The sequence below is a fragment of the Columba livia genome, chromosome 1, assembly GCF_036013475.1.
Source record: "Columba livia isolate bColLiv1 breed racing homer chromosome 1, bColLiv1.pat.W.v2, whole genome shotgun sequence".
Lineage (NCBI taxonomy): Eukaryota > Metazoa > Chordata > Aves > Columbiformes > Columbidae > Columba > Columba livia.
Genome location: NC_088602.1, coordinates 40,917,192 through 40,943,910, shown reverse-complemented (window position 1 = coordinate 40,943,910; position 26,719 = coordinate 40,917,192). Strand labels below are relative to the sequence as shown.

General features: G+C 36.5%; 1 protein-coding gene across 7 annotated transcripts in view; it reads left to right on the top strand.

The window, feature by feature from the left end:
* The window catches only part of PCDH9 (protocadherin 9), a 676,092-nt gene that overhangs the window by 283,157 nt on the left and 366,216 nt on the right, over positions 1 to 26,719 (top strand). For 4 of the 7 annotated variants that reach the window (XM_065055271.1, XM_065055270.1, XM_065055285.1 and 1 more), the window contains exon 3: positions 15,053 to 15,118. The exons of the other annotated variants lie outside the window; for them this stretch is intronic. In XM_065055271.1, the coding sequence (XP_064911343.1) occupies positions 15,053 to 15,118 (66 nt within the window). The remainder of the gene's footprint in view (positions 1 to 15,052; positions 15,119 to 26,719) is intronic. 7 annotated transcript variants of the gene reach the window in all.

Sequence of the window (26,719 nt, the reverse complement as noted above, 5' to 3'; positions counted from 1 at the left end):
TGATAGGAATAATCGTTACCTTTAATTCTTGAAACTTCTTTGCCATATATTGTTTGAATCTGGATTAGTATTGAATGGCTTATCTATTTGCTTCAGAGAGACATATTTTAATTTTATTTTTTGTGTTTTCTCTCCTATTAATGTGAAATTAGAAGTCGTCTGGTAGACCTGAAGATCAAGCAGTTACAGTTTACCATAAGCACTTTGTTTTGCCTCTCTTTCTTCTTTAAATGCAATATAAGTATCTTTTACGGGCTTTGTTCTGGTACATGTCTGATGAACCTTTTCTCTAATAGCTCCCAGGGGAACAGCAAAGTGACTACTTTGGCAGGTGCTTCTGACTAAATCCTCTGTTTCTGTGGCTACTTGCTCTTTTAAATAATTTGTTTTCCTAAGTTTTAGAAAGTCAGGATCCTGCTCAATGTGCCCCTTGTGGAAAGACAGCCTAGCTTCCAATACCATAAATCATCAGATCGTTGTTCCAGATAGTGAAAAAGTACTGGTGTTAGCTGGCTGTATAATAAAGCTAGTTCTAATGGGAATTCATGTTCATCTCATGCTCTTCTAGTTCAGGAGAAGAATACGGAATGAGAAACAGCTCCTGTCATATGATATTCTAGCTTTCTCTTTGATCTCTCAACATCAGTTTTGACCACACTACTGCCAAAAAGGCAAGTCGTGCTCTTTTCCCTGCCTACAGCTGTCTGTTCCTGCCACCTCTCTTGTGTCAGCAGCACAAGTGACTGTTCAGCTGTTCTGGGAAAAATAATAATTTAGGGAGGCAGGTCTAGTTTTTAGTCAGTTCAAGGAACTGACATAACTGGTGAGCTACGTGATTTAAGTACTGACATAGCAAAGGATGTACCCAGCAAAAGAAAGTAAGGACTGTCTCTCTGGTGGCAGTGCACTCTGAGACCACATAAACCTCAACAAAAATTTACAGAATGAAAAAAATCCATTAAAAATACTTTGGCTGGGATTTGTCAATATTTGCTAAACTCCAGAGTTTAGCAAATGGCAAATGTTTAGTTTTGTTGGTATCTGCCCTTGTACCCTGCTCTGCTACTTGCATTTTCAATTTTAGTGATACCTGAAGATTTCTATTAGAATAGGTGAATTAGGTTGTCAGGTTTGGTTTTCTTTATAGTTATCAATGTATGCTAATGCAATTATTGATTCATTTGTATGTAGGAATTTGCAAGAGAAAACCTTTTGGTGAAGTCAACATAGGGGAGAATGGAAATTCTTTCTACTACACTTGACTTCTTCTGGTGGTACAGTTTGTTTTCAGAGGAGCCTGGTTGTCATGGGAGACACAGTTGGAAATGTACTGTTTTGAGCTAAAACATTCTGTAGCATCTTTCTGTTGAACTCCGTAATAGTGAGAATATCAGTGTATGGACAGAATACTAAATTATTACCTTACTATTATTTGTACCAGCTGGACTTCATATATTTTTTGTTTGTTGTTTTTGGTTTGGCTTGGTTTTGGTTTGATTTTGGTTATTTTTCTGGTTTGATTATTTTCTGTTACTAGATGCTTAAAGAGTGATACTGAAGAGTCCAAAAGATCTGCAGTTTGAGTGAGTAAATAGTAGTCATTATTAAAGACAGAATTAGAAATGGACAAATCGAAAACACACCCTAGAATCTCACAGTTTCCTGTATAGGCCAGTTCAGCTTTAGCTAATTTATTTCTACTCATATGATCACTTTCATCAATTTTTGAAGAAATCACCCTGGATAAATATGAAATATTGAGAAAAGCTTTATGTTTCTAAATAGCTTTTAGTACCTCAGCCTTTTCCTCATTCTCTGTCATTATGTTTCCTCTCACATCCACCAGAGGGTGAAGATTCTCCTTAGTTCTCCTTTTGTTGCCGATGTATTTATAAAAGCATTTTTTGTTCATTTTTACAGAATTAGCCAGTCTCAGCTCTAGTCGGGCTTTGGCCCTTCTAATTTTCTCCCTGCATAACTTCACAGAATCCTTGTAGTCCTCTTGAGTAGCCTGCTCTTTTTATAAAGGTCATAAATTCTCCTTTTATACCTGAGTTCCAAACAAAGCTCTCTGCTCAGCCAGGCTGGTCTTCTTCCCCACCAGCTCATCTTTCAGCACATGGGAACAGCCTGCTCCTATGCCCCTAAGATTTCCTACTTGAAGAGTGACCAGGATTCCTGGACTCCTTTGTCCTTCAGGACTGCCTCCCAAGGGACTCTGCCAACCAGGCACCTAAACAGATCAAAGTCTGCCCTTTAGAAAGAAGTCCAAGGTAGCAGTTCTGCTGACTGTTCTCCTTACTTCTTCAAAAATAGAAAACTTGATCATTTCATGATCACTGTGCCCAAGGCAACCTTCAAGCAACACATTACCAATGAGTCCTTTTCTGTCCACAAGTAAGTCCAGTAGGGTGCCTTTCCTAGTTGGCTCACCGACCAGTTGTGTCAGGAAGTTGTCTTCCATACAGTCCAGGAGCCTCCTAACCTGTTTCCTCTCTGCTGTGTTGTGCTTCCAGCAAACCACTGGTAAGTTGAAGTCCCTCATAAGAACAAGGTCTAGTGATCAGGAGACTTCTCCCAGCTGCCTGCAAAATATTTCAACTGCCTCTTCATCTCAGTTGGGTGGTCTGTCACAGACTCTCACCAAGATATCCACCTTGTTGGCCTTTCTCTTGATTCTTATGCATAAACACTCAAACCTGTAATCAACCTCATTAAACTCAAGACAATCAAAACACTCCCTAACATACACGGCTAAGGTGTGCACACAAGAAATTATGCATTTATTTTAGACCTGTGAAGGAATAAATCCACTATAGATACAGATAACTGAGTGTTCTTGAATTTGTTGAGTGAATCATCTCAAAAAAGTTCTCAAGGCGGTTGGAAACAGGATACTGAGCCAGGCAGTTCCTTAACCTGAATCAGTATGGCTGTACCTCTGGAGGTCATCTGATCCAAAGACTCACTACCTGGCACATGGCACATTCAAATATTTATAGCTGTTTCATTGGTGGTTGGTTGTTTGTTGTTTGTTGGTTTGGGTTTTTTTGTCTTTTTTTTTTTTTTTTTTTTAAAGTGTGTGGGGTTTTGTTTCTTTGCTTGTTTGTAGGTTTTTTTCCTTCTATTTGGCATTACTGTCTGTCAGATGCAAATGTGATCAGATGAGATTGTCTTAGCCATGACACTCAGTAACGTTGTACACGCTTGGACGTGGAAGCTAGGTAGTTCTCCTAATTTATCCAATTCCAAACAAGTCTGACTGACTCTGTTATAATTAGGATCATCAAATTTACTATAGATTATGCAATTTAATGCTGAAGTACTAAATAAGTGATGTTGGCTGGAAAATCAGACTAGAAATTTACAAAGGTGAAAGGGTCTGCTTCTTTAGTACTTCATCTTCATAGAGCATTTTAAAGTCTCAGGCAACTTACTGTGGATTTTTAGCTCAAATTTTAAAGTGGTTTGCTTGCAACTAGGTTTTCCTGCAATCTTCCTCCTGCTTATCCAAATACAAATAAATAAGTAATACAGATATATAAAAGAGAGAGAACATAGGGTGACCTGTTTTACATAATACTTTGAATAAAAGTTACGTAGGGAAAAAAAGGATTTGTGGTACACATGGTCATCAGAATTTGTTTGGGAAGTAAAACAATTAGTTGAATGATCTGTATAATTAATTTGAAGAACTTTGTGACATACCAGTACAGCAAATTCTTTTTAGCAATATATATGAGATAAAATTCATAAAATTAAAAATGTCAATCTATACATTTCCTTTCCATGTCTTTAACTTCTAACAGGATTTTCACTGTGTTTTTTTTTTTGTTTGTTCGTTTGTTTGTTTTTTCTTTTTTTTTTTTCAGACTTCATAAAATTATTTTCTTTTGGCATTAAACTGATCATTTGTATTTTAAGTTGATGATTTTTAAAATTACTTTATTTTCCTGCATTTGAATTTAGAAGATTCTGTATAATTAAACCTAGGAGCTATATCAGAGCACTAACTGCAATCTATCTTTTCAAAATCTGATATAAATAATTGTCATGGTAAAATGGATTCTAATTTCATCAATGTGCTAATATTTTCTTAAGATTATATTGAGTTTTCTGCAAATAATGAAAAAGTTATGTTGGATTTCAGAGTTAATAAAAGCTTCAAATATGTTGCTGTGTTATCATCTGCTATATTACATTACGGATTCTGTATCACATCAGGGAATATTGGATTTGCAATAGGATGCTAAATGTCAATGTAATATAAAACTTGCACAACTTATATTTTTTAAAGTTGTTAATATAATAGACTAATCGAGTGAATTATTTTTATATTTTGTCAGTAGCTTAAGAGTAATGAAGAGGATCATCCTGTCTACTGAAACTGAAACTGAGTCAGAACAGTATTATTCTGGTCACTCCTAGTTCTATATGATTGTCTTAGGCAAAGGGAGGGAAGGGAAGAGGCATATCTTATTTCTTTCTATTTTCATGCCAGCTGCCATAGAAATGAAAGATGTGGGTCTGACTAAATGGTCTCCAGAGGTTCCTTCCAAACCTAACCATTCTGTGATTCTGTAATAATAGATCTCTAATTTTCACAATTTAATCAATCTGTAGATGGTGGGGATCTTGAAGGATTTTTTTCCTCTTCTCTAGGTGGAATACTTCACTACAGGAGGGATGATTTCATGATGACCCTGAATTCAAAGATTAAAATTGTTGCTTTTTTTTAGCATAGTATTACTAATCGTTAAACATCAGTTACCTGTAATGTAAAAGATGTTAAATGAAATCAAAACAGAGCAAGCAGCAGTAAAATTTAAACTTATCCCCAGAAATGAAATGTAGATGTCCATCAATAATAGCCATAGGTAAGAATGTGCTTTAAAAAAAAAAAAAACAAAAACACAAACAAAACAAAACCAAAACTAAAACAAAACAGAAACTACCACAGCAACAAATATCTAACACACATGCACCCCCCAAAAAAACACATCAAAACTTCCATTCTATCTTTGCTTGCAGTAACCAAATTGTAAAAATTTGGACTAAAATATTCAATGAAATATATTAATTATAGACATAAGAACTTTTGAAGGACGTGGAATTAAAAGGGTATCGCTGTTTCTAAAAAAATTAAGTTAGAGAAAAATCTGGTTTGCATCTCTGTATAATTTAATGTGACAAAAGAGACTTTTTTCTAACCTCATATACTTCATATCGTAGTGTTAAAGATACCTATTGGCATTCTGAATGTCTTATTAAGATAACAGTTGTGTACAAAATGGAAAGGGAATGAAATAAAATCAACCAACTGTCTGAGGGAATGGAAAATATCTTTGAACAGTAATGAACTTTTTGACAGCAAAATGATAGACATTGAAGTTCGAACACTTACAGTGGGCTACATCTCTAGTAAAAGGAGTGACACTTCCAGAGGACAGATCAAGTTGGAAAACTGAGTTACAGACTGTATTTTTCAATAATGTAGCATTTGACTGTAGCAAGTTGGGAACTCACAACTTATGGTAGGATATGCATCAAAAATACATTATTCTTTTTTTTCTGGGGGGGGGTGGTTGGCGGATGTGGTGGTCCTTTTTATTTGTTTCAGGAAGGTGACTAGTTTAGGACACCATCCAAACTCTGATGGACTTCAGATACTTTGGATCAGACCTAAGATGTGTGCCCTCCATATCTGCCAATCTACTCTGTTTTCATTCCAACAGTCTCTGTTGAAATATGTCAAAATAAGGTTTTGTGCCATTCAAAGTGCTCCCCCTTTGAAAATGAAAAGCATTAACTGCACTGCTAGACAACTTTTAAAGAAGAAATGCATTTGATGCTGTGGTACCTACAACTTTATCCCAGACAGCATTAAATACAGACTATTGAACATATGCTTTCCTGGCTAGCAGTCAGAGTTTTTTAGCAGAGACTCTTTTATGCATACATTCCCTTTTGAGCTAATGGAATAGTGACAGCATGTTTTCTAAAGAAAACCTGTGTATGAGAAAATTGCTTAGACATGCATAATCTTTTTTTCAAGAAGCTGTGAAGGGTTTGTATTGATGCTTGATGGTATGTTATTAACATGCTTACAAGACTAATTTAAAGGCAGTAGAGCAAGGCTGTTTATACTATTTGTGGTAATATTACCATTACTAATTACATTATATTGTAATACTCACAGATACAAATCAACTGCTGGCAATGTCAGGTTTAGTGTGGGACGATATAATAAGACAAAATTTTAGACCTCTGAGTTCAGTTTGGCACTATCTTCTTGAAAAATGTTTTTTATCTTGTTCTTTAACGTGAGTGGAACATGTTTGCTACCCAAATTAGATAGCGTTTATTTATTGACTTCTGTTTTGACTTTAAGCTTGGCTTTTGTAGAATTAGAAACATTTTAAAGAGATTGAAGACTGTATTATTGATTTTCAAAGGTAATCATGCTTATAAAGAAGCACAATAAGGAAAGTGTAATTTATTTTTTCTTTATATGGGTATATTGGATGATAACAAGATCAATGCAGATCAGTTAAGATATCTTAGGGTATGAATCAGCCTTTGACTGATTAGGCAGGCATCTGTGTTAATTGTAACGGGTTAAACCTCAGTGCAACCCCTTCCTCTCCTTCTAATATAAACATAACTGTAAGAACTGGGATAAAATTTGTGACATTCAGACAAAAGAGGAAATAAGGTTAGACTTACTAGAAACAAGGTATATGAATAATTTAACAGGAATGTCTGTAACAATGTAGATTCTTTATGTAAATCTTGAAAAAATACCTTTTTCTGAAAGGGAAAAGTTACTAACAGAGGCGTCAGTCAATCGTAGCCCAGGCATTGTAATCAGGGAAACTTCTGAAGTTTCTTTCAAGTGTTGCTTTGTTTCTTTGATATTTTGATGGTCTTCGTTAGCATTACAATATGACTGCACTTTATAGTGAGAAAATAAACTGATCACAATAAACTCATTATGATTTTCTTCTGACTATTGTCAGAAGTTTACACTTATTTTCTTTGAATGACAACAGCAATTAACTGTACCTTCCTCCTCAACAAAAAGGCTGCTGCTTCCTTCAAAATCTGTACACTTCATAACACAGAATTGCCATGGTACCTATGCAAATCTTTACCAGAAAGTCTCAGTGTATATGTTTATTCCCCATATGGATTTGAGTTTATAGAATTCACAGGATTTAAGTCAAAATGTTAAACTGGGAAAAAATTAGTACCTTGAATCGTAGTGCCAGTTTCAAAGCTGCATCACATCTGCCTTTGGGATTGCAGTAACATGTAGCTTTGCGTGACTAAGAATTTTCCCACCAGACTAGAGACCTCTTCTGAGGTATAAAGCATTGTCCTTTGCAACATAATAAGCTGCCTGTGAGAGAAAGTGAGATATTTTATTTTTGTTAAAGAGAGAGTCTATTTTGTCTCTCCTCTCCTCTCCTCTCCTCTCCTCTCCTCTCCTCTCCTCTCCTCTCCTCTCCTCTCCTCTCCTCTCCTCTCCTCTCCTCTCCTCTCCTCTCCTCTCCTCTCCTCTCCTCTCCTCTCCTCTCCTCTCCTCTCCTCTCCTCTCCTCTCCTCTCCTCTCCTCTCCTCTCCTCTCCTCTCCTCTCCTCTCCTCTCCTCTCCTCTCCTCTCCTCTCCTCTCCTTCTCTCTTTTTTTCTGCTGATACTTAACATTTAGAAATATCTAGAAAGTATGAAAATGTGCTCTTTGTGACTGTGTTGTTTGTTTGGGATGTTTTTTCCTGCATTTCATATAGTTCACTAACTTAATGCTGCAGCTACTGAAACAATCTGTCCCCTGGCTGTTGTTGTGTTTTCATATAATTCATATAATTTCATATTATTCTGTAGTTTCACCTGAAGAAAGTTTCACAGTAACAACAGATGATATGTAGACCTTTATGATCCACTTTTGTCACAGTATATCCACCAAAGAGGTGCAGTGCAATACACAACAGTGCAAAGAGCCAGTTACTCTTGGTCAGGTAATGGTTTCAGTCTTTGACCTTTTTGACCTTAGAGTTACCAGTAAGTAGTGTACTTGTGGTTTTTCATAGATAAATCACATCTACTTGGAGTTAAATTGAAACCACCGATTTATTTCATGTAGGAGTAATCCACAGAAGCCTAAGCAGTGGTTATCTTTTTTCTCAAGAACTACACATCATTCTTTGTCTTATATGACCGTGTCTTTCCTTTGCCCTTAGGATTAGGATGGAAGACTTCACAAATCACAATTTTAGGCAACAACGAAGAAGCAAAAAACCACAGCAATCTGATTTTTGATGGGTGGTAATATAATATTTTATGGCTGAAACCAGTTGTGTAGCCTGGAAAAAAGGAGGCTGAGGGGAGACCTTATCAGTCTCTAGAACTATCTGAAAGGAGGTTGTAGCATGGAAGGTGTCAGTCTCTTTTGCCAGATAACAAGTGATAGGACAAGGGAAAATGGACTCAAATTGTGTCAAGGGAGATTTAGACTGGACATTAGGAAAAAAATCTTCACCACAGAAAGGGTTGTCAGGCATTGGAAGAGGCTGCTGAGGGAAGTGGTTGGTTGACCATCCCTGGAGGTGTTTAAAAGGCATGTAGATGTGGCACTTAGGGACATAAGTCGGGGAACGACCTGTTAGAGAGCAATGTAGGGGAAAAGGACCTGGGTGTCCTGGTGGACAGCAGGATGACTATGAGCTAGCACTGTGCCCTGTGACCAGAAAGGCCAATGGCGTCCTAGGGTGTATTAGAAGGGGTGTGGTTAGTAGGTCGAGAGACGTTCTCCTTTCCCTCTACCCGGCCCTGGTGAGACCGCATCTGGAATATTGTGTCCAGTTCTGGGCCCGTCATTTCAAGAAGGACAGGGAACTGCTAGAGAAAGTCCAGTGCAGAGCCACGAAGATAATTAAGGGAGCGGAGCATCTCCCTTGTGAGGAAAGGCTGAAGGAGCTGGGTCTCTTTAGCATGGAGGAGACTGCAGGGTGACCCCATTCATGTTTATAAATATGTAAGGGGTGAGTGTCATGAGGATGGAGCCAGGCTCTCCTTGGTGACAAGCAATGATAGGACAAGGGACAACGTGTGCAGACTTTAAATTGGAGGTTCCACTTAAACATGAGAAAAAACTTCTTCACAGTGAGAGTGACAGAGCACTGAAATGGGCTGCCCAGGGAGGTTGTGGAGTCTCCTTCTCTGGAGACATTCAAAACCTGCCTGGATGCCTTCCTGTGTAACCTCATCTAGGTGTTCCTGCTCAGGTGAGGGGATTGGACTAGGTGATCTTTCGAGGTCCCTTCCAATCCCTAACATTCTGTGTGATTCTGTGATGGTTTAGTGGTGGACTTGGCAGTGTTAGGTTAACAGGTGGGCTCAATGATCTTAAAAGTCTTTTCCAACCAAAACAATTCTATGATTCTGTAATGAATGGTCAGCCCAAACGCATTTCAGACTTGCACTCTACTAGAAATATTGAGAGGCTTTTAGTTAATAATTGGATTATGTTGTCCTTATAGATGTCTGTGTTCAAAACAAGTGAAATCTTCTACTGAAATTATATATTCAGTACATTATATGTCATAAAGTTTTATACTTGCCAAATGGTCTCACATCAGGAGGTCACTGTTAATTAGGCATTACATAGGCGATAAATAGATCAGAGCAATGAATTCACCGTAGAATATGAAAGGTGAACTTTCTGTTATGCTTGCACTGTCTTTGCAGTGTTAGTTCCTTTTCACATCTAATTTTAACAGTTACTAGTCCAGTATCAGAGATTTATTTAACAAAAGAGCCTGAAACAAAGGCAGGGAATATAGGTCTGTGAGGCAAGGGTGACTAAGAGGCATCTAACAGTAAAATTTTGATAGTGTGAGTATGTTGCAGGTATAGAAGTTGTATGGGGGAATGCACATGCTTGGAGAATCAAAACTGAATAATGAAGTCTTTTTTTGCTTTCTTCTGATGCGTTAGAATTTCTCTGTGATCTCCAAGACATTTGTCTTACTGGATTGTATGTGTTCTCTATCCACTGCTAACACCAGTACAAGTATATTCTAGAGGAGTGGGTTTGGGGTTTGGTTGGTTGGTTAGTTTGGTTTGTTTTGTGTTGTTTTTGGTTTTTGGTTTTGTTTTTTAGCAGTGAAATATGTTCTTCATTTCTTTATCTAGCAACATGTTCATATATCTTTCTAAAAACATACTTAATTGCTCACACAGGAAAATAATTGTGGGGCTTGTGAACCTTTCAGTTCTAATGCTGACATTATATTCTTACTTTTATTTTTTTTAATAAATTATGATTTTCATTTTAAGGTTTTACTTCATCCTTTAGAAAGTGACTGTGTGTATGTGGTGTTTTTTTTTGTTTTGTTTTGTTTTGTTTTGTTTTTTTAAATCAAGCAAATTTGTTTATCTCTGTAACTGATATAGCTGCTGTTTTACTTTCTGTTGTTTTTTGTCTCTTCCATGGTGAACAACCATCACTAGTAGGTATGATTTACTTAATATTTTTGTGTGTTTTCAAGTCCTGTAAATTACAGCATTTAAAAATAAAGGCAAGCTGTAGGCAGAAGAATGCTGAAGTCAATTTAAACCATGCCAGCTGGCAAAGAGGAGAACCCAGTGAGTTGGCAAGGGCTTATCTGGTGATGCCTCTTCAACTGAATGTTTATTGTGGAGATATTTTGTGCGTATGTGTGCATTAACCTGTCAAAGTGCAAATCAGTCTATCATCCTTATTTCTCCTTTCTGTCATCTGTTGGATCTTTCATTTCTTCACTGTAATTAAAAGATCAGTAGTTCATTATGCTTGAATTCTTCACAAATGAAGGCAATGTTACAGAATCTTGACAGATATTAAAGCATCTTCACAGGAAGGTATAATCCTATGTAAGAACCCATGAAGGACTGTATCATTTCTATACTGTATGCTGTGCATTACAACCTCTCACAGGCTTGCTAAATGAGCAATTAAATGCTGTGCTGGCCTGTCAGTTCTCTCATATATATATACACTACTGTGCTATTGAAGTGTAAAAATGAACAAAGGAAATTATCTTTGCTAAGGCCTCTTAATGATCAGCCATAAACAAGCCCAATCGTTTTTCTTAGAACACTGTTAGTACTACCTGATTTGACAGGTTTTAGTGTATATTATTTTTGTTTCTGTGCACAAGCCTCCTATAATATCTCAGTGAAGAAAATTGAGAATTATGGTGGGTAATGATGCTACTGTATTACAGATAAAAAGACAGTAAATTCTTTTGAATACAGAAATTTCCTGTTAGGTTTTGGTGTGTTGTTGTTGTTTTAAAAAACCTTATAAGAATTGTCATTTTCCTTGAATGAGTTGCCAACAGTCTGCAAATTGAATTGAATTATTGAGGCATACAAATAAGCATTTAATTTTATTCCTTTAAGGCACTGAAATGTCAGACATATATTACAGGTTATGTGAAAGAAATGGGAATTGAACTTCAGTCCCTTAACTCCTTATTTGCTGGCAGTGAGAGACAAGGCTGCTGAGAGTCCCTTACGTTTTGGTCCACTAGTTTCAGAAAGATTTATCCAATTAGAAAGTTTGTGTACACACATTTCAGTTGTGTAGTTGAGGCAGTTTAACTTTCACAGGCACTGTGGACAATATATATATGAACCGTTTGAAGACGCCAAAATTATGTACTTATAGGTAACCAAGACTCTTCAGAATTGAGGTAAACTTTTGAGGATAACAAAGTACAGCAGGCTTTCTTCCTCAGGCAAGGTTATGGATTCCAGTGTCTGTATTTTTTAATGAATGATCCTCGCAAAAAAGGAGACTAAAAAACTAAGAAGTTTGATTAATGGAAGAAGCTTAGAAAGAGCTAAGTTTTAGGACTGATCTCAGAGCTCTTAAGCTGGAAAAAAACATCCCATTAATTTTAGTGGGAGTTTTGACTGCACAAGGACTTTCAAGATCAAGTGCTTTCTTGTTCATTAAAGGATAGAAGGTAATTAGAAATAAAGCACAGAAAAGATTTTATATAATATTGCTTTTGTCAGCTGAAAAAATCCATATTATTGTAGGAGTTTTAGGCTAATCTTCTCTCTCCCTTTCTTGCATAAAATGATGACACAGTAGGTAGTTTTCATTACTCTTAGAGGTCTGTGGTTCTATCTCTTCATTTTATTAGGAAAAAGCAATTGGCGAGTTTTTTCTGTTTTATCTTCCTTGCTGTTGGATTGCAATCTCTTCTGTGATGCTGACTGTGTCATTTTCCTCCTCCATCCAAACTGTTTAGCTCAAGATATTCCCACAATATTTTTGTTTGTAAATGTTGGATGATAAATGAAATAAAAAGCCAGTGTGCATTTTGGTAGAAGGATTTTGCTGATGTCAGCTCATGAAACAGAGAAACAGTTGGAAAGAAGAAGTTAAAATTATACTAAGTTTTACAGAAACAAATCTTACATGTTTGATGATACCTTAAATTATGTTGACTTTTGAATACCTTTTAAGGAAGACGCTAAATATATTTAAGATGTCTGGAATCCAGCCTTGAATTTTAAATGCATGTCAGTCATGAGCCATTTCAGGAATTTAGGTCATCAGCTGGTGGGGGTACTTTCTACACTGACCAAGGGGACAGGGGAGCCTTCTCCTGTCAGAACTTCAAACCAATCTTTGTAATACTCAAAAATATGTTTCATGTTACTCATTCCTTACAGCTACTTTTATTTTCCTCCCCCCTTCCTCCCTGTATCAGAATCTTTTTTCCTCGGACTCTAGCTGTAAGTGATTTGGGTGAACAGTAGGGTCCGAATTTAATTCCAGTTGGAATTGCCACTAGCTATAAGACTGAAAGCAGGAGCCACTTTCTTTGCAGCTTTCTAGCATATGCTGGTGGACACAGGGAAGATGTAGAAGGGTGAGAAGCCAGAGAATCTGTTACAAAGCTGTCGCTTCCCTGGTTCTCTTTCCTTGCCCTGCAATACATGATGATCTTATCTATTCCCAGAAGCAAGAGAAAGTGAAAAAGACATATTTCACTTCTAATGCAGCAGTAGTCTGCTATTTGATAAAGCAGCTATGTAGAAAAATGGCATTGTATTTAGTGATGCCATACATTTGTCTTTTCAATCTGCAATTGTTATATGAAGGAGATATTATTCCTACTCATTCTTGTTTCATTTTGATGATCTTCCTAAGCTTTCAACTAGCAAAGAGAATGGGGGAAACATTCAATATTTGTTGTTCTTGAAATTACTCTCATGATTCCTTTCCAATTATTTTCAGGAAAAATACTTATTATTTCTGCAAAGGTGACTTATTTCTGTAAAGGTGACTTTCTAACAAGTAAGAAGGTATTTGGTAGTGTGGAGACTCCCCTCAAAATTTCCTCACTTTGTCGAAGGGGATAAAACTCTGCAACATACATTCTAAAAAGAGAGCTTGATCCACAGAGACTCCTTTGTTTTTTTACCGGTTTAATTCTATTGCCTTTGGGTGACTTGCTCTTCATTTGCACTCATGCAAATGAGGAAAACCATCATATGTAAAATATCAGAGGAGATACATGCAGATTTTAAAATGAGGCATTCTCAGTAGCGTTTAACTTTCTGTTAAGCTATACTTACTAATCACCATTGATTGTGTAAGTGCCTTTTCCTTCAGACTACAAGACTATGTAACATTTATGCTTGCGTAAAGTTTTTGTTCCGTTTTTCAAATTAAATTTTAGATGGCAAAGTAGGGACTTCCTGAATTTAGTTGGAAATGTGACTTCAGATATTAGAGGAGAATATTTTTAGTTGAAAAAAATACTTAGGTCGACTTTCAGCTTTCAAGGGGATTTCCTGAAAAAGCTTTCAGAACTGTGATATAATTCTTCAAGAACACAGAATTTGTGCAAGATACCTGGGGTACCTGTTGGGAGTACTTGGGAAGAGACATATGTTTTCCATTGTGATTAAAAGTACTATTTGATATAAAGTTTTCTGAGGATTTTGCTCACTATATGGTGGTAAAGGAGTGGATAAACTATTCTGTACAGAATACTAATGTTCTTTCTGCATATGGTGCACAGAGTGCTTGTTTGGGCGCATTTCTCTACAGAGAATGGATTTGAAATTGTCTAACTTTCAGAAACATTACTTTTAATGTAATGTTCTCTCTCTTGGAAGCTTTATTTTCTCAAATAAAACAGAACAGTACAAAGGCTTGGTGGTGGGTTGATACCCGAGTTTCTGACGGTCCTTCCAAAGGCATATGCCATTCTGACTTAGATTGTTCAGAATTATTGTATTACTATTCTGCTGTCAGGTTGGATAACCAACTCATTTCCTCTAGGAATAGACAGCTTTGAATGTTCTGAAAACTTAGCAACCTACTGAACTTTCCCTTCACAGTTATCTTACATTCACATACACAGAATCCTTATGACTCAAGTCCTCGGAGACATGATATTTTGGGGTGTCTGAGTATTATACTCAGGAGGGAACCTGAAGCACATAGCGTTATTTATATTCAGTAGTTAGTAACAGAGCATGAACATCCATTAATGCTCCCACATTAAACACAGCTTTAATTGCAGTTTTTAAGATCTGCTGGTTTTGCTTTTTAGAATCTCAGGGTTGATTAATAATATCTTAATAAAAAGCTTAATAGTGCATTAAATTAAGAAAAAAAAGTTTTTTATTATGAGACAGCAATTTCAGTTGGTAGTTCACTAAACAGAACAGCAAAAACCCATTCGAAAATCTGTTGCCTGGCTGCAGCAAAATGTTATACAATCAGCCTTCAGAAACCAAAGTGATATTTGATATAGCATTTTATTATAAAAGTTGCCACGAATATGTTTGATAACACTAGGGTACGGCCTCTGAAGTTTGTGAACCCTCATAAAAAGTTATCTATCTATCTTCAGTAGAAATTTGCTCACATTTTTCTTTCTGTATTACCAATATTGGGCCATTGGGGAGGTGGGTTATCAGAAGATCTGTAGTAAGAATGACACATCTTTTTTATTTAAATATTATTGCTTTTTAGGCACTGAATTTTGGAGATATGCCGAAGTACTTGTGGGAGATTTGGGTACCTGACAAACCATGGGTGGTAAGATATGAGATGAAAAAAAACAAAATAAACATTTAATTTTATGATAGGTATTTTGGGCCCCGCCGTCAGTGCATTCAATGGACAAAACTCCCACAGGGCTTGTAAGAAGTGCATTACTGCAAATTTATGCAAGTGTGTCTCCATTCTTTTCAATATTATTGCACTGGTGTGAAGTTGAAGTAATGCCTGTAGTGAACTAGAATTGTGTGGTAGTATCTGACAGGGGGAAGAGAGAATTGCTCAGCTGAAGTTTATAATAAGACCTTTTATCTTATCTTTACTCAGACAAGCAAGCATTTAGCTATTGCCCACCAGAGCAATTCATGGTTCACAGCTGGGCCTACTGAATAGTACCTTTCTCCAGGCATCCTCCTGTTAGTCTTGTTTAATGCTTGCTCTGGACTCCAACCCAGTAAACCAAGGAAAATAACAATCTCCTTTTTGAGCACCATGTGGACTTCTCAGAAAATTAGTCTGGCAGATGCTGTCTGTCCTCCACTTTCAGAGGCAGTAATCAGAGAAGAACCAGGGTTCAATGCTTTGATTTCTAAAGCTCTGCAGTAAGGAGGAGCCATGGTCTATTTAGATGAACAGTTTCTTCTGTGTGCAGAACTCCAGTTTAGTCCACCAGTTTCCATGCTGTTTTTTTTGTGTGTAATAAAGGACTGTATTATCTGTCCATTATCTGTGCTTTTTAAAGAGTGTCTCTCTAAAATTAGTACCAGAAAACCCGATATAGAAGTTCAGAAGTTCTGATTGTTTTCAAGGTTAAAAGTAATAAAGGGAATTTAAATTCAGTTGCATCTTATGATACATTTAATTACATATGCTCAATCATTTAAACTATAAGATTATAGTAAAAAGTTGTTTCCTTTACAACATAGGCCTCTTTCCCCAAAACAAAGCACTCTGTGGCATTTGCTTTAAGCCATATCAGAAGAAGCAAATTTCCTGGAAACTTGGAGTTTCCAGTATCAGACATAAATTTAAAACTGTATTTTCTAATTACTTACTGGGTATTTGACTTTTTTTGCCTTAATAGTAGACTATTTTAACCTCAATATAAACATTTCAGAGCTGAGGGAATTGCTTTCATTCAATATATCCTAAAAAAAACTTTATTGAATCTCGATTAGTGTACTCTAGAATTTATACAGATACATAAATCTAGATATCTATCTTATCTCCTCTCTAATGATAGAGAATGCTATGGTTATACATTAGTTCATTAAAAAAGAATTCCAGAAGAAATTTCCAATGAAAAAAGCCGTCATGTGCAGTTAGGACAAAATAATTCAAAGTGAACACAATAATAAGTGTGATTTGCAGTTGGACTAGTTGATCATTGTAGGTCACTTCCAACTTAAATATTCTATTCTATTCTATTCTATTCTATTCTATTCTATTCTATTCTATTCTATTCTATTCTATTCTATTCTATTCTATTCTACTCTGTTCTGTTCTCTCCAGATATAAGAAATTTAGGTGCCTATAGGTATATATAAATTCCTATTAAGTCACTGGAGAGATGGATTCTGGCAATGAAGTAACGTATGAGACTAAATATGTACTTTAGCTCTGAGCTCAGTTTTTTAATGTCTTTTTATGTATGAGTACTAAAGTATAATGTTTTAGCAGAAGCTGTCACTTCCAATATTTTATTGCATTGGATATTAATTACAAAATAAAGAGTCCTGATATACTGTTTTATTTAAAGCTCTAAGAACATTATATATGTAATGCTTCATGGTCAAGTCCACTTCTTTGAAGGAAAGTATATTATTCTACACATTACATTGTAAAAGCTGATCTTTCAAGAGTTACAGGTCTCAGAGATTTTTTTTTCATGGAAATTGGATGTTAATTACTAGAAAGTAAGTTCTAAAGTGGCTAAACAGGAAGAAATGCCTAAGCTTTTAAGCTAATTTCTGGAAGATTTTATGGACCTCTCTCAGCCTTTCAATAAGAATTGTTGTTCTTTGTCAGACAAATCTTTTCAGCTAGGTTCAGTACTTCAAGAGAGTTAAACAAACGGGTAAACTTTTTCCTATATCTGTTCTATGTTTTTAAAAAAAGTGAAAATGTATTCGCTTTTCTCTACCAGCTGATATTGGGCATGGAAAACAAATTTGAGCTTTTTTTTTTTTTCCCCCTAGCTGGCAATGGCAGCCTGATTTATCAGTTTAATTGAAGTTTCTTTTCCATCCATATGAATCTTAGGCTTAGAAAAAATCCTCAAACACTTTACTTACAGAAAGTATTTTTAGTATTTTAATTTATTTTTGTCATTTTTGTCATTTTAACATTGATAGACCACAGTCTGAACAATAACTAAGTAATGTTTATGGTCTGTAGAGTGAATGAGGACTGCTCATTTTGCAATGCATCACTGAGTATAAATAAAGATGTATTATATTCTTGATTTAAAAAAAAACAACAAAAACAAACAGTTGAATTACTTATGAGTACTTTGCTTATCTAAATAACAATGACACAGTCTCTAAAGGATTCTTGGCAAAGCAAATCTCCATTAACATCCATTAACATTGTATATAATAGAATCTAAAAACCCTCTTAAAACAAGTTTCAGACCTAATGAAGTTTCTATTTCTTGAAGTTAAATTTTAGTCATTGCCTTTAATATTGGTGATAGATGAACCTAAGGATTAGAGGAAGAAGGTTTTAGGTGTCTGGTGTACCTGGTTAAGCAGCAGTTCAGACAGTACAATTTTATGGGGGAACTGGGCTGTGGTGGGATAGATGCAGGAGTGAAAACACAACAGTTGGTGATGAATAATCTGAAATGTATTTATTTTGTGGGAGGGATGGTTATGCATAGATAGTGATTTGCCTTTTAAGAAACCTATTCTACAATACACACGCATACATACACACATAGACACCAGTCTAAGCTGTATTTCCTCCAGTCCAGTTCAGACCAGCATGCAGGTGTACAGGACACTCCAACTGTTCAACCTGTCTGGGTCCTGGTTGTCAGCTGCACTTCTGTGTGCGTGATTCAGGCTCAGCCTTCTATGTGATGCTGGATGTCCATGGATGTGTCCACTCATTATGAGTTATCGTCTTAACTTTTTATTGTTTTATAAATCATGTTGTTGGTGTAAGCCACCATAAGCCAAGCTAGTGAGCTATGTGGCCTCCCTGGTCATGTAACCTCAGGTCAATCTCCTTGATATCATCCATATATAAGGCCAACTAGCAGTTGTCATTGAGGTTTCTGTCATTCTGGTATCCCAATCCAAAGGGGTTACAGAAGTGTAAAGTCAGCAACAATTATATGATGGAGTTCAGCTAGTGCAGCTTTGTTTTCCATCTCATACCACATTAATTATTTTATTTGCAGATGAGCAGATGTAGTCATGGTCCCATTTGTCTAAGCAATGCTTTTGGGTAGACTTTATCTTGTGATGTGAAATCAAAATGATCCCTTCTAGGAATATAATAGTATTTTGACACAGATAACTCTAACATCTGTTCCTTTGGACTGGAAACACACCCTACTACCCCAACACCTGAACACACAAATCTGCGAGTATCCATGTATAATAGGGATAAAGACTTCATGGAATAATCAAGAACAGTGGGCAGATTTGTGAAGCATATGTTGTGAGCATGAAGCTTATAACTGAGCTTGTCCTAAAGTAATAGAATTTTTCTTTGAAAGAGGAAGGAGATGCAGAGCTGTAGGAAATGGGCTAAAGTTAAAGTAAGGAATCTGAGAATATTCAGATATCTCATTTGGGTATGTTCCATATAAATTACTTGGTTTCCAAGCAGTCGATCATACAGGATTTTTTTTTTTTTTTTTTTTTTTTTTTTTTTTTTCTGTGAGAAGAAAAGAAAAAAAAAACTAAACAGCATAGCTCCTCTGTTGTTCAAGCTAGATTATAGTAATTGCCTGAGTTGGGATTCTGAGGACAGGAATGCTCTGGACATTTTATTTTTTGGAATCTGCACATACAAGCATTGTCATTAACCATAGCAAAAGTTTTCACAATTTATATTTTGTTCTGATCATAACTCTTTGTGCTTATTAGCTGGTAAAAGAAGTCTCTTAACTTAGATGCAATTTATGGATTTTGAACAAACACCGATCTTCTTTCTAATTGGGTTTTATTATTACTTTTTTTTCAAAAGTAAGCCGCTTTTTAGTTTAGAACTGTCATTAAAATTGTGAAGCAGCTATGTCAAATGAATAAAAATAAATGCTGGTCAATATGGTACTACTGTCTCGAATGTGGTTGCAGTAAAACTGAGTGACTTCCAATTTACATAAAAATAAATGTTTACACATAAATCTTGACTTCATTTTTCTTCCTAATTAGTAGCATGCAATGTACCATTCTGATTTTTGATTCACCCCCTTGGTGCCTGCACCTCCCCTTAGGGATCCCAGCTGTTTTCCTCTCCTGCTGTAATTGAAATCAAACTTGTTCCAGCCTGTAATTGATAGTGAACCTAACTGTCTAATGTTTTCTGTGAGACAGATGCACAGCAGAAGCACATGAAGCAGCATATGGAAAACTCTACTGGGGTGAAGATAGATCTATTATTGTTTCGTTATACAATATTCCAATACTTTTACCAACTGGTTCACCTACATTTTAGTTTGTCAGGAGTGTGATATCCGTAGAAAGTTTGGAGTATATAACACGTATTCATTGAAATGGTTAGGCGAGTCTCCCTGTCCTCATGAAGAGCTGTGCCTCCAGACTGCTCTTACATATTATTCTCTTCACCTGCTCTTTTCTCTTGCGATGTTAAGGAAAAGTATTTTAGTGTCTGTCTGAGCATTGCTGTGACAGATCTAATGTCTTGTATGAGAATGTAAATCTAGATGTTCTCACCCTTGTTTTGTCATCTAGTGCAAATCATAATCTTGTATAAAGAGTGCATTATTTTGTCTCTGGGTGAAGACATTTGCTAGGAATCTGCCATTGGAAGCAGGATGTTGCTGTCTGTCAGTACTTCAATATATTCCTATTTTTATTTCTCTCTTAAACGATATCATGCTTCCATTCTTAGTGTATAAAATAATAAGACAGTCTTTTAGCCTATGTCTGTCTTTCTCTGTGCACATAATGTATATGAGAAAAGAGCACCAACCATTAATTTTCATATTTAAGTAATATTTTAGTATTTTAAAATGCGGAGTTTTGGTGTGTGGGTTTTGTGGGGTATTTTGTTGTTGTTGTTGTTGTTGTTGTTTTGTTATATAATTTTAATACTGTTCTCCTACCTCTAGCTTCTCTTCCTGAGACAAAACACAGTAATTAAATATACAGGGTGTTTCGAAACGATGGACCCAATTTCAAAGCAGTATATTTCACCATGGCAACATGTCACAATTACACAAAGTGCCTTATGTTGCAAGATTGCCATCTTGCAAATGACTGAGGCTGGGGGCTGTTTGTGCCCTGGGAGGGGCATCTAGCAGTAACCATTTGAAACTCTGTGCCCCATCCTTTCAAGTGATAAGAGTTTCATTCATGGTTGGATCATGGTTACAGAGGTACAATGATTTTAAATTTGGTCCACTTTTTTGAAACACTCCATAGGACTAAAGACACATTGTAGGTTAGTAATAACTTTGTTGGCTGCTGGATTTCTTGAGATATTTTTGAGGCATATTTGAATAGCAGAAATAATGTAATAGTCCCCTGTGTGGATTTCCTCATATCTGGTTTTGATAGGAGCCTCACGTGTTCCTTCCAGTATTACTGATAACAAGGCTTTATCAGTACATCTAAGTCAGGCAGACTAAGGCTTTGAGCAACTCCACCTGTAACTAAGACCGAAGAGCTAGCTTAAGTCAAAAATTGCACTTATTCTATACTGTTCCTGAATCTAAATATGGTTGTCCTGTGTAAAGTTCAGCAGGATTTCTCCTGGGGTAGCAAAGTTCCTTCAGGTATATCTAAATAAATGTTAGGTTTGTGGTGAACACTTATAAAGAGGTCTGGAGGAAAGCTAGTTATTCTGTAACTCCTCAGATTATACCTGCTTTCTCAGAGACCTGAGAAATAATAGAAGAGAAATTAACTTCTTTGTGCTGTTTGCAATCACAGTGGAGATTATTTTCATCAAATATTTTTCCATCATGGAGGAAGAAAAGAAGTGAGTAATCAAACAGTTGGTATTAACTTAAATGTCATAACCACAATTAGAAAAAAAATCATTGCCATCAAATTGTACTGTTGTTTCTCAACCTGTGTTCTGAAAATATCCTTTCCTCAAGGATTTCACTCTTCAGAAGGAGCAGGGGGTCCAATATGGCTTTGATTCAGGTTTCCTGAACTTCTTCCTATTTCTCATAATTCTTTAAACTTTCTGACACAGTGATCTCTTTATAAGATAGACTTGGTTAATTTAGAGTAATCATTTTTTTCCTGCAAACATGTTTGCCTCCAACTTGGTCACTCTTTACCTTGAAAGAATGGTCTGGGGCCACTAGCTGTGCTTTCTTTGTGACCTTATTCAAACCAATGCAAGTGACAGCAGAATTTGTGTGTTTTTTTGATTGGCTGTGGCTGTTGTTGGGTAGGGTTTTTTGACATCTCCTGTTTTTTTGTTTGTTTGTTTTTGTCAAGATTAAGCTTATATACAAAGTAGTGCATTTTTTTGAAGTTATTACAACATTAACTCATCTCATACTGTCTCTGTCAGATTATTTATCTGATACTATCTCTAACAGCATCATCAGAACACTTTAAATAGTTAAACATAGTTCTAATATTAAAATGTGTAATGTTTAAATAGATTAGCTTTGATGGATGATTAGCTTTTCTGTATATTACACAGAAAAAAAGATACTAATTTTTCATTGAAATATATAAAACTGAAAGGTACTATGTATATTAAGGCTAGGCATGTGATTATTCTTAATGATTTTGCTATATACATGAAGTACTGTTCTGTTATCCTGGAGTCATCCAACTTAGAAGGGACCTTCAGAGATCATTTGATACAACATCTTACCCAAAGAAGGCTAATTTAAATCATGTTATTCAGGACCTCGCACAATTGACTTTTAAATATCCCTAAGGCAATCTCCAAGGCTTACCATGGCCTCACAGGGCAGCCTGTTCCAGTGTTTGATCATCCTTGTGAAATGTTTTTCCTTCATATCAAATTAAATTTTTTCTTGTTGCAACTCGTTTCTGTTGCTTCTCATCCTATCACTCTGCAAAAAATCTGGCTCCATATTCTCCAGGTCCTCCCATTAAGAGTGGGAGAATCATAGAATCATTTTGCTTGGAAGAGTCCCTCAAGATCATGGAGTCCAACCATTAACCTAACACTGGCACTAAACCATGTCCCTGAAAACCTAATGTACATGTCCTTTAAACACTTCCAGGGATGGCGACTCAACTACTTCCCTGTGCAGGCTGTTCCCAATGCTTGACAACCCTTTTAGTAAATAATTTTTTCCTAATATCTTAAAGCCATTTCCCCTAATCTTACCACTTGTTACTTTAGAAGAGAGACCAACGTGCTGAATAGAAAGGAAGAATGGCCTCCCTGTACTTTCTGGCCACATTTTTACTGATGCAATTTGTCCTTTCTTTAAGGACAAACTGCTGATTCATGCTGAAATGGTTGACCACCAGGATCACCAGGTCTTTTGCTGCAAAGCTGGTTTCAATCTAGTTGGTCCCCAGCTTGCCTGGCTGCATGGGGTTATTTCCTCCTGGGGTAGGCCTCCCTGTTCACCATTGCTTCACTTCTAGAAGTATCTTTTTCCCATCCATGCAGCCTGTGAAGCTCCCTCTGAATAGGAACCTGACCTTTCAGCATGCAAAGCGCTTGCCTCCAGCTTGGCATCATCTGCACGCTTGCAGAGGATACACTCTGCCTCATGAACCAGATTTTTTAGTCAAGTCATCAGATGCGAAGGCAACATTTGCCCCATCATCCACCCTTATTAACCAGCTGCCCATTGGGCTGTGCACCTGTGATGACAACCCCTTGAATCTGGAAGTCCACGTAATTTTTCCAGCTACCTGGTAGTCTGCCTATCCAAACCATATTTCATCAAATGGTTAGTATGGACAAAGAAAGCATTGCTAACATCAAGGTACCCATTTTCACAAAGGCAACCATCTAATCTCAGAAGTCAACCAGTCTGGTCAAGCACACTTTGCTTTTGGCTAATGCCAGCAGGCTGTTTCGAGTATCTTTCTCCTCCTTTTTGTGCCTGGATGCAGCTTCCAGAAGGAATTGTGGAGTAGTGAGGCTAGGCTGACTGTCCTGCAGCTCTTTCTGATGATCCTCCTTCTTTTAAAAACTGTCAATTTTTCCAGTCATCAGAAACCTACCCCAGTGACCTGGACCTTTGTAAGATCATAGACAGTGGTCTTGCAATGGTATTGTCTGGCTTCCTCGGCTCTGTTGGAGGCATGCCATCTTGTCCTATGTCCAATTTACTAATTGTTTTCTACCTTGATCTTCTACTGCAGATAATTCTTCAGTCTCCCAGATCCTGGCAGAGGCCCAAAGTACCTGGAAGGCTTGAGGTAGTCCTGACCAGTAGAAACTGAAGCAAAGAAAGTATCTAGTACCTCAACAGTTTTCTGTGTCCTTTCCTCCTAGGTTTCCTACCACTTAAAGTGGTAACCCCACATTTTCCTTTGTCTTCCTTTTGCTGATAGTGTAACTCTCTTTTTATGCTTCACAGTCCTTACTAGTATCAACTCGAAGAGAATACTGGCTTTTGTAATTCAGCTGAGCTCAGTCAGGATTTCCCCATTATCCGCACTGACCTGATGCTGTGCTTGTTCGACTGCCTGGGCATAACACTGGACTTTTCTTGTGCTTCGAGGACGGTGTCATTGATGATCAATCAGCTCTCCTGAGCAGCTTTACTCACCAGGGTAGTCTCCTATTAACCCTCACCAAGCGAATCCCTGAACAACATTAAACCTGCTTTTCTAAAGTCAAGGTTTGTAATTTTTTTTTTTTTTTTTTTTTTTTTTTTTCAGTAATGGGCCCAACTGAGTGTCTTCTCTGCTCAGTTTGTCAGCCACCTGTACACCTGTATCAAAAAACTGTTCTGGATGCTTGCCAGAAATCTCTTGAGATTTTTGTGTTCCACCATTTTGCCCTTTAAGAAGATACTGGGGTGCTTCGTATTCCTCCTGAGAACCACCTTTATGACTATGAAGCTTCCCTCAGTTCTCTAAAGGAAGCTTCATTTTCTCTTCTTGATCGGTCAGTCTTTATTAGACTCACCACTGCACCCACGCTGATCTTGACCTGTCAGCTCTGGACTGGTTGGTCACCTGCTCTAGAGCAAAGCTCCATGAATACAAGCTGCCCTTTTCCATAGAGTGCAACCTCTCCTCCTCGCTTGTCCTGAGGAACCTGTATGGGTTCTCTGCAATTTGTTTTCCACTCTGCATGTATTTGTATATAGGCACTTAGAATGGGGTCCCCAGCCACACTGTGTTCACAGGGGATGTTCCTCATGTGTCATGCTTTCTCTTGAATGATTTTTTGCTTTCTCCTATCCCTTCTCTAAGTCTCAGATCTTCTGTCCACCATCTCCAGATGTTTAAAGCCCCTTTCACTAGATTAGCAAGCCTCTCTGCAAGACTGGGTGTTTCCCACCTTTATTAAATATACCATGACATAGAAATATTTTAATATAGATATTTAATGGGTACATACAAAATATCTGTACATATATTTAGTGTCTGCCTGTGCTTAAATACTGTATGTAAGTTTATGAAGAGAATAGATACTTTGTATATATTTTTATGTGTTTGTAAACAGCTAGAGAAAGAAGAGATTAAAAATAAAAACTTCTTAAATAACTGAATAATTATCTTTTTTTTTTTTTGTTTGGGAGTATTTTCTTCAGCTTTTTATCTGCTGTATGCTTTACTGGCACTCTTTCAGTCTGTTTTTTCAAGTGGTACAATGTGGTTTTGTTTTTTGAACATTATTGAAGTGTGAAACAGAAAGCAGTCATACATATGCCTGGCCAATTTGATAGTGAAGTGGTGGTTTATTCTTCTTTGTAAAGAAGGCATTGAAATGTTTTGGAAAGGCTGGTCCTGTATAGAGATTAAAAGCACAGGAGTTAAAGAGGTACAGCAACTTCTATGTTCTTTTCTTCCAGAACTATAATAATACATAAAATAAATAAAAAAAAAATCATCAGCCTATAGTATTATAAACATATTTGAACTGTTGTACTGAATTGTACTATCAAAAAAAGACATCTTTAAATACTCTTACAGATCTATTTTGTTTAAAAGCCATTTTTCTTTGGGGAAAAGAAAGAATGACTTTCATGTATCTGAATATTTTAAGTAAGTTATATCTATCATTTAATGTTACTGAGATGCCAGTCTTTTGAGGGAATGAGAATGCCACAGAGGCTATTCAAGTAGTTTTGTTTGGTAGTATATTTGTATGAGAAACCTCTTGAACATTCCTGTTTTTATACCTTTGCTTATGTTATTTTTTTTCACAAACCAGTAAATATCATTGTAGGTGGGAGAGGCAAGGAAATATGCACGAGAACAGTTCTTTACAAGTTTTCTTCACCTCTCTTATCCCCATTAAAACAAATGTACTTTTCATACTGAAGGAAATGCTTTCAGCTGCATTTTCCCTTGGAGGAGAGGTTTAAAAAGAACATTATGTTCCATAATTTGAAGGTTTTATGATCCAATATTAAATGCAAAGGTGGAGTAGGATTAAAAAAAGGTAAAGTGTGATTCATAATAATATGTTTTACTCTTTTTTTTTGAGGGGGTTGTGCATTTCCTTTGATTAAAGGTTATAGTGTCACAAAAAGATTTTTTTTTTTTTCTGTTGATGTTTACCTGAGATGCTATTTCTTAGGTATCCTCTTGTCTGTGTTTCTAAATGGGTGGTTGACTGTGTTAGAGAGCATGCAACATACTTTATAGTTAGCAGATGTTAGCATAACCCATGTTTAGACAACTGAATGAAGCCTTAGTGCTTCACTGGATCTTACACATCTGTATTGTGAATGCACAGTTTTCAATGTCTGAGCCTAGAGTTTAAACAGAGGCTTCAAGTTTGTCCTGGTTTTTGTTTGGTTTGGGAATTTATTGTCTCTTTTTTTTTTCCCCCACATCATATCCGGTGAATTTGTTAAAAAAGCTTGGAAAAGCTCTGCTCCTAGAGATTGAAGTGGTATATAGATACCTAGCATTTTTGCCCATGATTTTTGTGCCATGTGGTATCAGATTATGTCCTCATAATTTTTTTTAAAGAAAAAAAAAAAAAACAGCTCACATATTTCTCACTGAGGGCAGAATTTGATAAGCTTTCAAATGCAGAAATTGAATAAGAACACAAACGTCAGTACAGGCTAGCAAGAGTGTCTTCTGGGGATAAACAGAAGTGATATGTAAAATGTAATTCAGCACCATCTTTGTCAATGACTGGAGAAGCATAGATAAGGATACCTTTATCCTGATTAAAGTCAGCGGACATCTGCTATTGACCTTCATAATGCTTCTGGATTTTAACCACTGTATTTGACTAAACTGGAAGTTGGCCAAGTATGTGTCAGTGACTCCTCTCATCTGTAAAAAT